Source organism: Pholis gunnellus, assembly GCF_910591455.1.
Source record: "Pholis gunnellus genome assembly, chromosome: 3".
Taxonomy (NCBI): Eukaryota; Metazoa; Chordata; class Actinopteri; order Perciformes; family Pholidae; genus Pholis; species Pholis gunnellus.
Genome location: NC_136529.1, coordinates 20253009 through 20269236, shown reverse-complemented (window position 1 = coordinate 20269236; position 16228 = coordinate 20253009). Strand labels below are relative to the sequence as shown.

Sequence of the window (16228 nt, the reverse complement as noted above, 5' to 3'; positions counted from 1 at the left end):
GATGGCGTCCCACGCTGAAGCAGGAAAGAGATTTCAGTATAAATAAAACTCTTCCTGAGAATAGTTTACATTTTGAGTGCCATCTCGGCAAGAACATCGTTTGGGATTTTTGAAAAAAACAAAGAGGACGGAGTAGACACAGGTGAGAGGAGTCTGTGGTTATATGAGAGCTCAGGTTAGTTTCAGGGGCGGTGGCAGCAGAGACAGCGGTCTGTCTCAACCAGCCACATACTATTACAGCCGGGCCACTAGCTCAGCGTATTAGCATCAACACTAGCTTTTACCTATGAAACATTATGCAGCGGCTAGTGGTTATTTAGTGAATTCATCCATTGGACTTTACTATTTCACCCACACTCATGTCATATCAGACGTTGACTTCTTAGCTAAACTGTCACTATATGTTAGCCGTTAGCTGCGTTGAGCTAGGAGTGACCATAGTACTGATAGCGTAGCTTGTTGCTAATCAACACTATTATAACTTTATTGACAGGAGCTAACGAGCAAACGTTATCGTACGTAAAGTGTGCCCACTGCGTGACAACTGGGAGCCTTGACGTCAATTTTAAAGATACAATTATGACGTGATGAATTGTAGATACTGCGATCCTTTCTGTATCGTTTTAAGTTTGGAGCAGTTAAGATCCCTCTAAGCTAGCTAGCTAGCTAACACGGCTACTGTGACGTATTGTGCTGTAGTGGTTGTACTCTAACCTCGAGTACAGTCTAACTTGTTAAAAACAGCTACGCAGAACAGACGTGTATGGTGGATGTGGTGTTATATAACATTATGGCGAGTAACTAAAATATTCTAACCAACCGACGTGGTGTATAACGTCACAAGGTTCAAATTAACGACATCTGATAAGATAAATAACTCCTGATCGCGAGATCATTGTTGATCATGTGTGGCCCATCACTGTGGTCGCTCCTGATGAGCCAGAGGGTCTGTAGTCTAGATTCAAGTTAAAGTGTGATGCCTGAACTCTAAATTGGGGCAAATGGACGGTGAACAAACAGCTCCCAGGTTAGTGTAGTACAAGTAACCTGCCTGTAGGCTGCGTTTTTACATAGATGTGTTTGTAATTATGGATTCCCACGTGAGTCACTCTGACACAATCTTGGAGATCCTTGGGTGCTGGTGATAGTCCGCAGATTGCAGTGTACTACGGCCTACTGTGTATTGCTGCTCATGTTGTGTCTTCATACAATAATTTGCAACACAGGGTTGTTTAACAAAATGCAGTTGTGTTACGCAAGAAAAACAAAACAAAAACAGTAGTGTTTTTTTTCTTTTTATTGCATCCAGATGAGTGAAGAGAGCAGCAACAAAAACAAATTGCTGAATTCTCCGGGCAGATAATATGGCTGGCATCTAAACTTTAAAAAGAAAAAAGAAACGACAGCAGGGTAACATTGTCCATCAACTTCATCTGTGTTTGAGTATCATTGATTCAAAACACGAGTCCGGTTCCTCTGATCCCACCGTAGTCCTACGCTCATCAAGTGCATATAGCTTTATCCGGGAGGCCACGATGGAGTGACGTTGTGGGCACAACAGTCTCTAGTTAGATATGTGACCATCCCCCCCCCCCCCCCCCCCCCCCCTATTTTCCCATTGATTCAGTGTTTATTTACAATTTAGCTTATTGGAGCTTTAAGCACTTTTCACAAACAAAAACACCCCTTTCAGCCGTGTGAGTGGACGAAATCTATCACTTTATCTACTGAACACCAGACTTCAGCAGCACACAGATCAAAGTTCTGTGTTGAGCGGATGTGGAAACAGTGGCGTCTCTGTGTTGATAATGTCGGCCACTGTTGCGAGGCATGACCAAATAATGGGATTATGTGACTTGAAATGCTAAAACGGCGGAATGTACAAAGCCAAAGAGAAAGTGAAGAATTTTAATTTGAATAGAAAAAATTGATTTGCACCACCATGTGATAAAGTGTCGTTGCTCATACGCTCTGATTAAAACGCTTCTTTAGGACCAATTTGTGAGCTCAGGGAAAGACATTCTGTAAATATTAGAATCTGCTTGGTGGAAGAAGGGCGGGGGAAATCCATTTTGGGCTGTTGCTGTTGCACTTTAGGTTGTTGATATATGGACCATCCATGTAAATATTAACTCTCCCACTTAGCATTCCCACTGCTCACTAACGTTACACCTGGTCTACACACACGTCTGCTTTCAGAGTCTAAATGGCTGCGAGGAAGTCTGGATCAGATGCTTACAACAATGGTGAGGAACCTATTTTTAATTCTTTCTTGTTTCACTGTTTGACAACACTGATCCTTCTTAGTGAAGTGTAGGTTCAAGGTGCCTGTAGTTCCACTGTCTGTTCTAATACATGCGTACTTTGTTTTCTTTTTGGACACAGGACCCATCAGCTACCTTGATGCTGTTCCCTTCAAGATCAATGACAAATTCCGCTGCCCAGCCAAAGTGGGGCTTCCTGTCGGTTTCTGTCTCCCAGACTGTCGCTCTTTGCTAGTGGATTCGCAGGTAAGGCACAGGAAAATGTGTTGATTTTGCACCAGTGTATGCTGCACTTACATGCATCTTAGCAGCATCCTCAGCAGGGCTTAACCATGCTGACCTATTATTATTGTTTATAAATTACAGCAACCTCCATTTTTTTTTTTAATGATGTTGTATAAGTGAAGTTGTAATCTCATGTGGCTCTTATACTCATTGTTCTTGTTTTTTTCCCCTGTCGCTCTATGTGCCCTCTTTGCCCGTCTTACTCTCTTCCTCTTACTGCGGCATCAACAGTATGACTTTTCTTTGGAGAGGCGTAGCGTGCACTGGGGGGTTGAACTGGCTAAGGCCAGAGCAGCAGAAGCCCGAGCAGAAGAGGCAGCAGCAGCCAAGCAGGAGGCGGAGAGCAGGGAGTGCTCGGCACAGGCCCAGGACATGGATGCTGGTGGTGGGAAGAAACCCCGGTCTGCTGCAGAGGACCAGGACCTTCTACCACCAGCGTTGAACCCCGTCCTGGCGGGGCTGAGCCATAACGCCATCCTCACTCCACTGCCTGCCCCCAGCCTTGGCCCCAGGAAAATCCTGCCCAGCACTCCCCAGCTGCACAGCCTCAACCTAGCTGACTTTGAGCGGGAAGAGGACCCCTTTGACAAGCTGGAGCTCAAAACTTTGGACGATAGGGAGGAGCTCAGGAACATCCTCCAGAGCCAGCCCCAACCTCAACCTCAACCTCCTCCTCCCTCTGTATCCCCACCAGAGGTTTCCCACATGTCACGTGGAAACAGCCCGTCTCCTCCCAGCATCAACACCAGCCTAGCAGCCAAACCTGGCTTTTCCCATAAACCCAACGGGTTGATTGCCTTGCTGGACATGGACAGAGTTGGTCACCCTGGCAGAACGGGGTTTGAAACCGACGATCGGCCCTGCAACATCCGCTCTCTCACTTTTCCCAAGCTCTCTGACTCTGGTGACCCGGAGCCACTGAGGTACAGCCCGTTCCCTGCACCCACGCCTGCTCCCCGACAGCACCTAACCAATGGCAGCCCACCGAACACACCCACGGCCCAAGTTATTGTTCCCCCTGAACCGCCGACCAGCCACACAAAGAGTGTCGCACCAAAACCGGTGAGCATGAGATCACATACTGCCAGACTAATTGTGTGCATGGTTTGTTTTTGGAATAGTGACGTAGATTAACCAGTGATGGTAGATAATGAATCTCAGGAACCTCCATTGACATTCATTCATGTTTTTGCTCCAGGCCATCCCCGGGTCCGGATCTGGTGGTCTGCCGTGTGGTGGAGCACTGCTCAGCATGACCCCCAGCGAGCGTCAGTGTGTGGAAACCCTTGTGGGCATGGGCTACTCCTATGAGGGTGTCCTACGGGCCATGCAGAGACAGGGGCAGAATGTGGAACAGGTGCGACACCCTCTCGCCCTAATGCACAGGAATCTGGATTCCTAGCATATTCATTCGTCAGCGTGCTCAACAGTTCATTGTTTGTGTGCTTGTGTAATTTGGTTCAGTGCAGTTCTTTTGTAAATAGAGCCTTAAATTAAAAATAAAGTTGTTTCATCACACCTTCTGTTGTCTCAAAAGTTATGGCAATAGATATGTTTCTGTGATCTGTACAACTAATACTACACAATATGACCGATCCAACCACTGTCACATAATAGGGCAGTAGATGTGGGATAAAAAAATTAATTATGGGGGTTAGCATATCAGATTTAATTTGTATTAGCTGGTTTTCAATGATCTAGCTTTAGACGCAAGGTGCAAACGGCATAAAGAGAACAACACATTAACCCTACAAAACTATACCATTAATAATTTCAATCCAAAATGTTTATGGATTTTGTTAATAAAAATGTACTTATTATTTGTCTAAGGTACTGGACTACCTGTTTGTCCATGGGCGTCTGTGTGAGCGGGGCTTCGATGCAATTGCAGTGGAGGAATGTTTAGAGATGTACCAATGCTCAGAGGAAAAGGTCTGTACTATTTGCTACTAGCTAACTGTACACCCGAAGAGCACGCATTGTGTTTATACGTGAAGTCAAATAATTAGAAGCTAGAAAACACGGTGTTCAGTCTTTGAAATATGAGCGCCACCCCCTATCTTCTGATGATCAAGATAAGTCTATAGATTACATTAATAGATTATGTTTAGCTATTGTAGTTTTATTTATTTTGTCATCCTTCCCAGGCTTTGCAGTTCCTTGAGCTAATGTCAAGATTTGGCGAAATGGGATTTCAGCGGGACGCCATCAAAGAGGTGCTGCTGGTCCACAACAACGATCAGGACAAGGCTCTAGAGGACCTGATGGCTCGGGCAGCAGCTAGCTGAGCCGAGCTAACCAGCCAACCAAAGCCCGGCCCAGGGCTCGCCTCCCGCTACTACCCAACACAGCCCCTTTCCTTCTGCCGACCCTGTCACACCATGTCCTGCCCTTGCCTTGGCTGTGGAAGGGACAGCTGGGAGAAGGTTGTATTTCTCTCTGTGCTAAAAACGTATCGTGTCTCAGCACTTCTTAAAGACTGTGCCTAGAGTGGAGGGGGTAAAAGCGTAACAATACTTCACGGTGGTGTTTCTTTTTTTTCTTTTCTTTTTTTTCCTAAGAAGTCCTGGGGTTAGTTCCCAGGATTTTGGACTGCAAGGGTATTCAGGAATGGGAAGAATGACTGCGCTGGAAATGGAGAAACTGAATATAATGAGCTGTGGCGATTTAATGCCGTTCCGATTCGCTTCCTATCGTGGAAGTCCTGTGTGTCTGCAGGCAAAAGTGCAGGACCGAATGGGGAGCTGGTGACGGGTTCTGCATCACAGAAAGACCCGTTTGAACTCTTGAAACGACTAAGCTGCCATCTTCCACTGCGCTGTGCAGACATATTAACTGGTGGCAGGGATCGGTGGGACCTGGAGGAGGCTCTCTTCAAACTGAGCCAACTAACATTAAAAGTAAAAAAAAAAAAAAAAAAAAAAAAATCAGACTCTCAAGAAGTGCCCTCTCTGCTCTGGTGCCCTGCACCTACTACTTTATTCTTTCATTAATTCACATTTTTCTGTTCATTTGGGCGCTTTTTCATGTCGGCATAAAGAGTCCATTTCTTTGATTTCTGTATAAGGAACTGCATAATAGATCCTTAGTCACCATTACTCTGAACATAAGAGATGCTACTCTCCCAGTACGCTCTTCAACCTGCACTGGAAGGGCCTGTTAAAGCCGTGGGGAGACAGAGGAAAGTTCCTGTCTCGGAAATAATAAGACATATCCCATAACCCACTGGCACTGATGTGTCACATACAGCACACATGTTTCATATGTTATCATAATTATCATCTTATTTAAAATACTACACTGATATTTTCATTTAGACATAAAGAGTTTGATACGATAATATAAGATATGGGAACTCGCGTTGAACTGTCACGGACTTCTGTTTGCAGACTGGAAAAAGAGTGAGTGGGTTTAAAAAAAAATACAATGTAAGTGAGGGCTTGTTTTTGCAGCCACATCACAGTGCAATAGAGACATTTCATATCGTGTTACTGTTGACTCGAGTAATATTGTCGGGAGATAAGAAATGGTCTTCAAGCCTTGATAGAAATTGGGATGTGACTAGGATGGGTTTGATTTCAGTGATTGCCATAATTTATTCTCTGTTTTTTTGGATTTCATGCCACACAATCTAATCAAACGTGACTTTTTGTTTGTTGACTTCCACTTTTTTTTTTCTCATGTGTAGTATGAAATGAGTGGCCATCTTGATTTTAGGCTTGTTGCCATCTCCACAGTCTTAAATGTAAAGTTAACAAACGTTTGTCACCACGAGCTAAAAGCATTTCCCCCCATATATGTCGATTGGGTGTCATTGTTTCAAAGAAGGCCAGGATCCTTTATTTTCATGTGTCTGGGTTCAGTGCTACACAAATGTTTTAAAAAGCATGTCTGCTCAGTTGCACCAAAGGTAAGGATTGCTGAATGTCCCGTAATCCTGATCTCCGTGGTACTGATGGGGATCGTGAGAGGTGTGGTAACAGATTAAGGACTCAAATTTAGCAAAATGTGACTTTGGAGAAGCGGCACTTTGCTTGGGGCAGGTCCAGTACTTTGTCCTATGTTTCACAGTTACAAAAAGACATAAATCAATTTTAAAACAACGCATGGTTTCGGGAAAAAAATCTATAGTGTGGTTTATTTCCAATACAGACATAATTTCACTTAGACCAAGCGTCTGCAGAATATGCGGCACCACTAAAACCAGACAAATGAGCACATGCTAGCAGGAAATAAACCTCCCTCTGGGATGCTTTCAACCAACTTGCAAGCAAACTGAAAACAACAAAACACCCCAGTGTTTGCTAATGTGACGCACGTCATCGTCAATCCAGTCAATCCATTCTGCTGTTTCTGTGGAAAGGACGGTACCTGATGCACGCAAACAACACGACACGGGCAAGGTGTCGTGTTTGACCTAGCATCCTTATTCCAGCCAGCGTTTTTGTCTGATGTGTGTTTGACATGATCAACAAATAAGTGTTTTCACTCAGTCTTGTTTTCAATTGCCTTCCTTTGTGATTCACTGTGATAAAGAAGAAAAGGTATACTTACTTTACCAGACAAACACACACAAGTGGTATTATTGTCACCTTACATAACTCATACATAAGCGTGGTTTCCATAATCATATAGAAAGCAAGTATATGTCCACTTGCCTCTCCTCCGACAGCCACACAAGTCAGAGTGAATGCAGTATTGCAGGTTCTGGACCTCCTCCATCAATGCCTCCTCCCTTTCTTTTACAATCTCCTCATTGTGCGGGGATGAATCGCAAGTAGGTTGTCATTAATTAGGGTTTATGTATCTCTTAATTCGCAGCATAATTTAACAGGGCGCCAGTGAACCTAATGAACGTTGAAATATCTCAACGGTATAATTAAAAGTTGGCTGAGTTGAGTGTTCTTTCCCAAGCTCCTGAAATGTGATTTGCAAAATGTTCAATTTCTTCTTGAATGATTTGGAAAATCCTCATGATTAAATGTGCACATCTATTTCAGTGGTGAGACTGTTAATCGTTGCTGTTTGTTGCATTTTTTTTAACTTAATTTGATATCAGTTATTTTCTCAAGTATGGTCACAACATATTAGATGTGTTGACATGTAGCTGATGAGAAAGCACAACTCTCCTGCTCCCTGTTTGTTCCTCTTCGACAGCAAATGCATTTTTTGTTCTCTCGGTTCAGTTTGCAGCAACAATACAGATGAGTGTCCATCCAGGTATTGTCAGTGGCAACTGGAAACATCTAACTGTGTGGCCCATCAGCAGAAAAAAGGACAGTTATGCATCAGAATATAGAGGCCATATTTAGTCTGCCTGAGCTCACCAGGGTTGATAAACAGAAGATTACAGAGTCATGGATAACGTCTGTTAACAGATATGAGTTAAGGTCCTAGGTAGTGCCAAGCCATCTGTGTGATTTCAGATTCTCATGTCAACAATGATTGTGTGCTCAACCAAACAATGGCCACCTTAAGAACAATCGAGGAAGCTGAGTCTCTGGAGAATTTATAACATTATGATGAATGATTTCTTCCCTTTAACCTCATTGTCCAGATGGCTGCTAGAAGTTCTCAATGTTCACAATAACAATTACAAATATAGATACCAAATGTTATGAATAACAAACAGAACAATACCCAATGAATTATATTTAAACTATAATATTTTTATTATTTTTGTTAATCTGACATGTCATTTAATAAAACTGCATTTTCTAACAAAGCACACATTTGACAGCTCTTGATTTGATTGTATTGACATATTTCCTGAAATAAAAATTAAAACAATAAAAGATTGCTATTATGAAATTCATATTTGGGCATATTAAACTCACTTCATATAAGATTAAACTATTGATTTGATCACACAAAATAGTATTTCCTTAAAATCGGGAGAAAACATCATCTGATCAATGATCTCACGCAGTTGGCGTGAACGAGCACGCATGACGCTCGCGTTCACGTACGACCTTGTTTTTGTTGATGTTTAATTTGAGTGCGGCTGCGCGATGCTCAATGCTTTCGCCGTTGCTGACGCGACTCGGTAGGAGAAAGAGGAGAGTGTGTACCCTCTGGTTGTTAGCTAGCGACGTTGTTAGAAACTGAAAAAGGAGTACAACCAGAGTGTATTATTACTTGGGAGCCAAGGAGGCAAGCTAATGAGAGTAGGTCAGCGACAATCCTAAACCGGTGACTAACCAACCTCTCCCGTATGTGATCGCCCTTGCTCGTCGTCGGACGCTGCCAGCGAGGGCCAAGGAACAACACAGAATATCGCCATTATATGATCCAGTGTCCAGAGTCACTTTTACCCTCCATGTGGGTGAGGGAGCTGTGTTTATCAGATTATGGCGAGAAAAACAGTTAGCAGGAAAAGGAAGGCAGCAGAGCCCAAGGACCAACAACAGGTAGGCGGAAACTCGGTGCGGATCTGTATTAACTAAGCTAACGCTAGTCAGGTTGATTAGCATGCTAACTAGCATTGGGCTAATCAGGTTTTTAGCTGATGAAAGCCATGTCAGAGGCAAGCTATTGATGACATTTTAACCAATGAACCACTACACTATTTTACACTATGTGGACATAACATCCACCAAACAAATGACATCTGCAGTCTTTTTTAACGACGTGTTTCTATTTGAAAGTCAGAAACGTTACCCGTTAATGTTAGCATGGCGTTATCCAAAGGGTGTCCGTTATTAATACGACAGCTGGGTCAACGTTAGCCAAAGGGCTAGCTACCTCGTCTTATTATTATTTGATTGTAATCACCATTAAATCACATGTTCGTCGGTAGATAACATTGACATTCCCTAGTTCGCTTGGGGTCATCACTTGTCACCCTACAGTCACAATCCAGAAGAGCGTTAGTCATCATTTAAAACTGAATTTGTCCAAATATAAGGCATACCGTTAGCCGTTGCTAGCTGTTAAGCTAACGTTAGCAGATAGACGTTAACTAAGTTAGCTAGCATAGCTCACTTAAATACATACAGACCAACCGTAGATCGGCCTGTCCAAGATAATGGAATGGACATTCTGATGACACCATAATTTAAGCTTTGACTTTTAAATTTCTCAGCAGCATCACTAGCTTTACATTAAAGATAACGTTACTGTACGAGCTTCCTTTTTCTGCATCGTATGTTAACAATGTCAAGGCATGTGTCAGGCATGTGTGAGGGGTCAAAATCATTCATCAGTAGAAATAAACCAAGTCTATATTAATATAACTATTCTTTAGTCTGCTAATAACACACATCAGACACAACTATCAAAGACCACAATAAATAAATAAAACGACATTAGATAGCACCCCAGATTCCTTTGTGATCCAGGGAATATATATATATATATATATATATATATATATATATATATATATATATATCTTTTGTGTTGTTTTTACACAGCTCATAATGGGTATGAATAATTAGGCCAGGGTTAGACAATTCATAATCATCCCATAACAGTTGTAATGTTATGGGATGTCAATTCAGATTATTCTGGTTGTTTCTGTGTGAGCAATCAAATATGTAGAACAAAATGTAACAGGTTGTTTTTGCTTATCCTTTAAGTATGAGATGCCTCACAAAACAACGATTAGGAACTGGTGTGTGCCTCTGTAGAGAAAAATGGTGCTCAGGGTCAGGGACCCTTAAATATTTCCAAACGTTTACTCGGCATTATTTAAGCAGCTTTAACATGAGTGAAAATTCATCCATCAGATGTCTTCTTTCAAGACTAGCTGTTCTGCCAGTTTCTGTGTTGCCTCTTTCATTTTAAGAGAGTCCCAGGTAATATAATTTTACCATTATGGCAAATTGCAATTTGTATACAATATGAGTACTTCAATATCCCTATGAAGCCAAAGTAAATTATAAATCAACACAATAATGTGGAATATCACTTTTAAACGTGTGCTTTAAACCTGAGGTTGTATATTGTGAATTGTAGCCGGAGAGCTTTACATTTCACAGGCCAAGTTAGCTTTATATGCCCATAAAAGTCTTGGCAACAAGCCACTTAGTGTTGCAAAGTTTAACCGAATGGTCAGACACAAGTGTGACTGGTTTACCTACACACTTATAAGCATGCTTTAAGAGATTTTTGTGTGTGTTCCTGACCAGTGATAATGCAATCACTATGTCTTATGAGGTCTACTGACTAAATATAGAGGTGGTCTTAACCTACATCATCAATAATATTGGCAATATCAAATTCAGGGCTCTTGTGTACACTAGGCCTGTACATTGAGTACACATCCTGATGAAGCGTCAAGGATGTGTGTGGTTCTGCTGTAATATTTCCATGACCCAGTCAACTTTAGTCCCTGAAACATGTTGAACTTAACATAAGTCATGCTTTTGCCACAAACAAAATGTTTTCTTTCCTCAGCTGGGCTGGTGTCAAGCGCCACACAAGCGGAGCCGTGTTTCTTGTTCATCACGTCATGCCCAGCAGTGGTGGTGCAGTCGGCGCTCAGTGGTATGTGCCCTCCGGGGGCGGGAGTTCAGACCTCAACAGCAGCACGAGTTACGGCTCCAGCGGAGCCTCCGGGGCTTTGCCGCCGGCAGGCTCCCTGGCATCCTCAAGGAGAGAGAGTTCTCCCTAGGGCGACTCAACAAGGTGTTTGCTTCACAGTGGCTCAACCACAGGCAGGTGGTGTGTGGGACCAAGTGTAACACGGTGAGATGTCATTTTGTTACTCACCTGCATTCATTGGTTTCCACTCAACATTACATGCACTCAAATATTTGATATTCTAACCAGGTGGCTTTCCTTCCTTTTACCTGCAGCTTTTTGTAGCTGATGTCCTGACGGGGCAGATAACACGCATTCCCATGCTGAAGGACAGGGAGTGTCACGGTGCAGGCTCTGGGGCGGTGGGTCCAGTGGTGGCGGGGCGGCCTTACCAACCCACAGGAGTGTCCCGTGCCCGGCTGGACCAGCAGGGCTGTGGGATCCACGCTATTGAACTCAACCCCTCTGGAACGCTGCTAGCCACAGGAGGAGACAACCCCAACAGCCTGGCCATCTACCAGCTGCCCACATTGGACCCTGTTTGTGTGGGAGATGTAAGTGGTTTGGGTTATCTGACATCCAGTGGTCGCTTATGGTTTCTGATCCTCTCTTTTTGCCCACTGTAAGTCGTTCTGTTGCGATTCTTGCTGAATGCGGCGTATCGCGGAGGGTTTGCCATATTGGAGGTGGCAGTTTTGGCTCCTCCATCAATATTTTTGACCTTTCTTGTATTGTTCGATGTTTGTTCGTATGTAGGTTACCACGCAGGAGATTATTATTTTTTTTTTTAGCTTAACCAGGAGAGGGGCTCTACAGATGACAATGCTTGTTGGTCCACCAGTAAAATATCTCCACAACTACTGGAATGATAGCCAAGAATTTTACGATCCCCAGAGGATGAATTCTAAGGATTTTTTGTGATTCCTTGACTTTTGATTAAGTGCCACTTTTCATACCAAGACAACACTAGTGATTGATTCCCTGATTGCATACTCTTCAACCAGAGAGGGGTGAAATAATTCGATTTTATAACCATGATGTATATTTTGTTAATATTTCCCAGCCACCGTTTAGCGATCGCTGTTCAGCGATTCACGCAGAAGAACACGCGGTTGTTTTGCTTTTACATAGTGGCCATTTGTTTTTCAGGAAGGTCACAATGACTGGATCTTCTCCATAGCTTGGATCAGTGACAACATGGCGGTTTCTGGTGAGTCGGGTACATGAGTTAAGTTGTATGAATGACCACTGCTGTGTGAGCATTGTTCACAATACCCGAATGACAATCCTATGTCTGTTTTTCACTTTTGTATGCTGTTTGTGGAAACGGAAATAATCTAGGCAGTAATCAACATGTGTTTTTAAATTCCTAGGGTCCAGAGATGGCTCCATGGGCCTGTGGGAGGTGACAGAGGACGTAATGAGCCAGGCGGAGCGGAGTCAGAATGAAGAGGCGGTACCCTCATACGCCCACATCTCCCACCGCGCCCTCAAGGACATCCCAAAGGAGTACACTAACCCATACAACTGTAAAGTCCGTGCCCTGGCCTTCAACAACAACCATAAGGTAAGAATCATCGTCCTGGGGAACCATGTGAATGGTCACGCCTACAAAGTATTAGAAGTTTCACATCAAAACAAACAAGTTGACCGTCAGACCCTGTTACCTCTGCACATCTCAGCATCAGTTATTTACATCCGTCTTCCCATGTGTGTCTTCCCTTTCTAGGAGCTGGGTGCTGTGTCTCTGGATGGCTATTTCCACCTCTGGAAAGCTGAGCACAACTTGTGCAAGGTAACTCCCATTACTATAGTGTGACTAATAATCATGTGATGCCTTTTCTCTGCATACTTCAAACCACAGTGATACATTCAGCTAAGGGAGAACGGGGTGACTACAGCTTGCTGCAAGTTGTATTAGTGCTTTTTTTACACTGCCAGTTAAGTCTGATATGAGATCAATTGCTCATCAAGATAGTAAATATCCGTCTGATATTCTTATATTTTCGTACACTTTTCTTATTTAATGGAGCGTCACAGCCATGCATGCGCCACAATTATGTGTCCAAACTATACGGAGAAGGAAGGACTGTTCTTGACATCACCTTTACTTAGTTCCCGTTTAACATTCTGTGGCGTTTCCCTCTAGATACTGTCCACCAAGCTGCCTCACTGCAAAGAGAATGTGTGTCTGGCATATGGGGAGGACTGGTCGGTGTACGCCGTGGGTTCTCAGGCCCATGTGTCCTTTCTGGATCCACGGCAGCCTACACACAGCATCAAGTCTGTCAATTCAAGAGAGAGAGGAAGTGGTGAGTAATCCGTAAACTTATGGAAGAAAAGAAAAAAAGCTCCAGTAATGGCAGACGCGGAGGGCTGATTCCCTCCCTAAACTACGTCATGACAATGTTTAAATACTGCCGTTTACTTTTGAGTAGCTATGCATTCGGGACATCTTCTGTCTGTGCAGGGATCCGTTCAGTGAGTTTCTACGAACACATTGTGACAGTGGGCACCGGCCAAGGTTCCCTTCTCTTCTACGACATCCGGGCCCAGAGATTTCTAGAGAACCCGTTGAATCCAGGCGGAGGCTACCGGAAGTTCCCAGGAGATGGCATCCTCAAACTCTCTACGGGGAAAGGCTGGCTGGTACACATTATTTGCCTTTTTGTCTTCGATAATAAACATATAAGTGCTTAGCTTGAGTTGACCTGACACAGACGCTGTAGCATTGTTGTCGTAGATTTAGTTTTCACTACTTTTCACTTCCTTCTCTCCTCATCCCATAACCGTCCTCTCCTGCTCTCCCAACTCTCAGAATCACGACGAGACGTGGAGGAGTTACTTCTCAGACATTCATTCCTTCCCCAACGCGGTGTACACCCACTGCTACGACGACTCTGGCACCAAGCTGTTCGTAGCAGGTGGACCGCTCTGCTCTGGCCTGCACGGCAACTACGCAGGACTGTGGAGCTAGCCTCTGGGTCTCCTCCGTCACTCTATCACTACGTCCTCGTCCAGACTTTTTTCCCTCACCCGTCCCTCTCCCTCTTCAAGTCCGTTGACATCACTGTCTTTGGTATTCCTCTTGCTCATTGAAGTGTCACTCTGTTTTGCTCACATGTGGACTCAGGAGCATGATCTTGCCCCCACAGTATCGCAGCTTTGAATATTGTCGTTGTGTATGTTTGTGTCCTCATATTCCTCTATCCCTTTCTCTCCCAATTATTCCTTTTTCTCCTTCCACCTCAACTACTTAGTTTTTTTATATTGAAATGTGTACAAACAATTAACTAGTCATTTTTAAGCACTGCAAAGTCTGCCACTGAGGGACTCTGAAGAGTTTTGACAAACATCTAGACTAAAGTAGTACATGTTTTCAGAATTTAAAATGTCCAACCCGCAGGGATTAGGCTATGGTAGCTCGCTGGCTTGTTTTTTTTTTGTATGTAAGGACAGTGTTTACCACTGCCTCCTCTGTGGTAAAAGACGGTGTCTTTGTGGAATACCTGTGGAATTTTTCTTCCAAAAGTTCCTTTTCGTTCTCTCACTAAAATGGACGGCAATAACAGAGAGGGAGAGAGGAAGAAGAATGACTGAAGAGACAGTTAATGTCGAAGGACTGAGCCGGAGTGCGGTTTGACATTCGATAGAGATTACTTACTAGTCGGAGCAGCCCGTCCTGTCTCACAACAATCACACAGAACTTCTCTCTTCTCCTCGCAGAAGTAAAAGCAAAGAAGCCAATCAAAATGGAACTTTGTGTTCATATTTGTTCTTACCGAGATGATGTAAAGGTGAAACATTACGATTGCTGAATGCAGTGTTCTGCTATGAATTAATCCCAACAAATGCTTATTTTATTTTTTTGTGTGTGACTTGACAGGCGTACCCCCCCCTGCTGATATTCTAATTTTCATTATTTGTATTTATTTTCCCCTTTCTCCGTCACCTTTATTCAGTTGGTCAGGGGTGTTTATAGCTGCTTCTTTTGAAGGATATATTGTCTCTTTGCCCTTTTGCGTATGTTCCTGTTCTCTTTGACCAGAATACTTTTGAGCAGATTTGACCATTAGTGGTGTTCAAATTCTGATCTGTTATCATTACAATTGAACCCACGATTTTAAGTTTTGGTAGCAAATACAAATATGATTATTGATAGATTGAGGAGCCTTTAATGTTGAGGTTAAATCCCTCCCATGATTCTGGGACTCCTCCACAGGAACTAGGGAGAAGATCTGTGGTTGTCCACTTTGATCTTCTCAGTCATCCAGCAAGAAGGTTGCAAAGAGAACTAATGAGAGTTCTTGGACTCTACCCTGGAGTTAGATGCTGCAGGCACATACATTTGTTGTCACTGTTGTAAAACTTTATTCTTCTTTTTTGTACCAAGGAGTGAGTGATTCTGCTTTTTTCCTTGTTTGGTAGAGGCAGGCTTGACTTAGGTTTTTGCCTTCCTCTGGTCTTTCTGTGAAAGACTGCCGCAGGCGATCATAGCTTTTCCTTTTCTACATGGAACTTTTCTGTAGTTTTCATGATAATGACATATTGAAAAGAGAAACCCCAATTACGACCACGATTTGAACAAATAAACCAACACTTTTAAGTGTATTTTATATATAAATGTGTATATGTATGTGTAAAATACATTGGGACAGTTGCATACATTTTTATGTATATGTCTGAGGAGGTGTGTGGATTGATCTGTCTACTTGGTGATGCCCTGTTTTTTTTTATACATGCCTCGTGAATGTTTTTACAAATGACTGAATCTGAGGATATTGTAAGATATAAACATCTGGAAAAAAACAAGCTATTAAATCTTTAAAAAAGAGTAAATAATAAAAAAATTAATGTATATTGATGTAATGTTTCTTTTTTTCATGCTTGGCCATCATTTATTCAATTTATTCTTGAATTAAAATGGTTCACTGCTAAATCTGGATGTTGCCATTAATGATGTCTAACCACATAAAATAAGATAATCCTTTATTATATGGGAGCTTTCAAGAGAGGAAGGTGTCTGTGGTACACCAGTCTGCATTATCATATGCTATAGAAATGATGTAGATATGCGCATCCCCAATGAACACAACAGAGAATATATATATGTGTATATATATACAAATAGATATAAACGTACAAACGTCCAT

The 16228-nt window shown here is 42.8% G+C and overlaps 2 protein-coding genes across 2 annotated transcripts; both read left to right on the top strand.

The window, feature by feature from the left end:
• ubap1 (ubiquitin associated protein 1) lies at positions 1-8233 on the top strand. The gene is made up of 7 exons (XM_079184459.1): positions 1-142; positions 2200-2246; positions 2386-2510; positions 2781-3611; positions 3748-3906; positions 4380-4481; positions 4697-8233. The coding sequence occupies exons 2-7, from the start codon at positions 2207-2209 to the stop codon at positions 4835-4837; spliced, it is 1398 nt and encodes a 465-aa protein (XP_079040585.1). The 5' UTR covers positions 1-142; positions 2200-2206; the 3' UTR covers positions 4838-8233.
• Positions 8234-8594: 361 nt separating this feature from the next.
• dcaf12 (DDB1 and CUL4 associated factor 12) lies at positions 8595-15964 on the top strand. Its single transcript, XM_079184470.1, has 9 exons — positions 8595-8959; positions 10950-11240; positions 11351-11629; positions 12225-12285; positions 12449-12642; positions 12805-12870; positions 13225-13387; positions 13546-13724; positions 13894-15964. The coding sequence occupies exons 1-9, from the start codon at positions 8900-8902 to the stop codon at positions 14050-14052; spliced, it is 1452 nt and encodes a 483-aa protein (XP_079040596.1). The 5' UTR covers positions 8595-8899; the 3' UTR covers positions 14053-15964.
• The last annotated feature ends 264 nt before the right edge of the window (positions 15965-16228 follow it).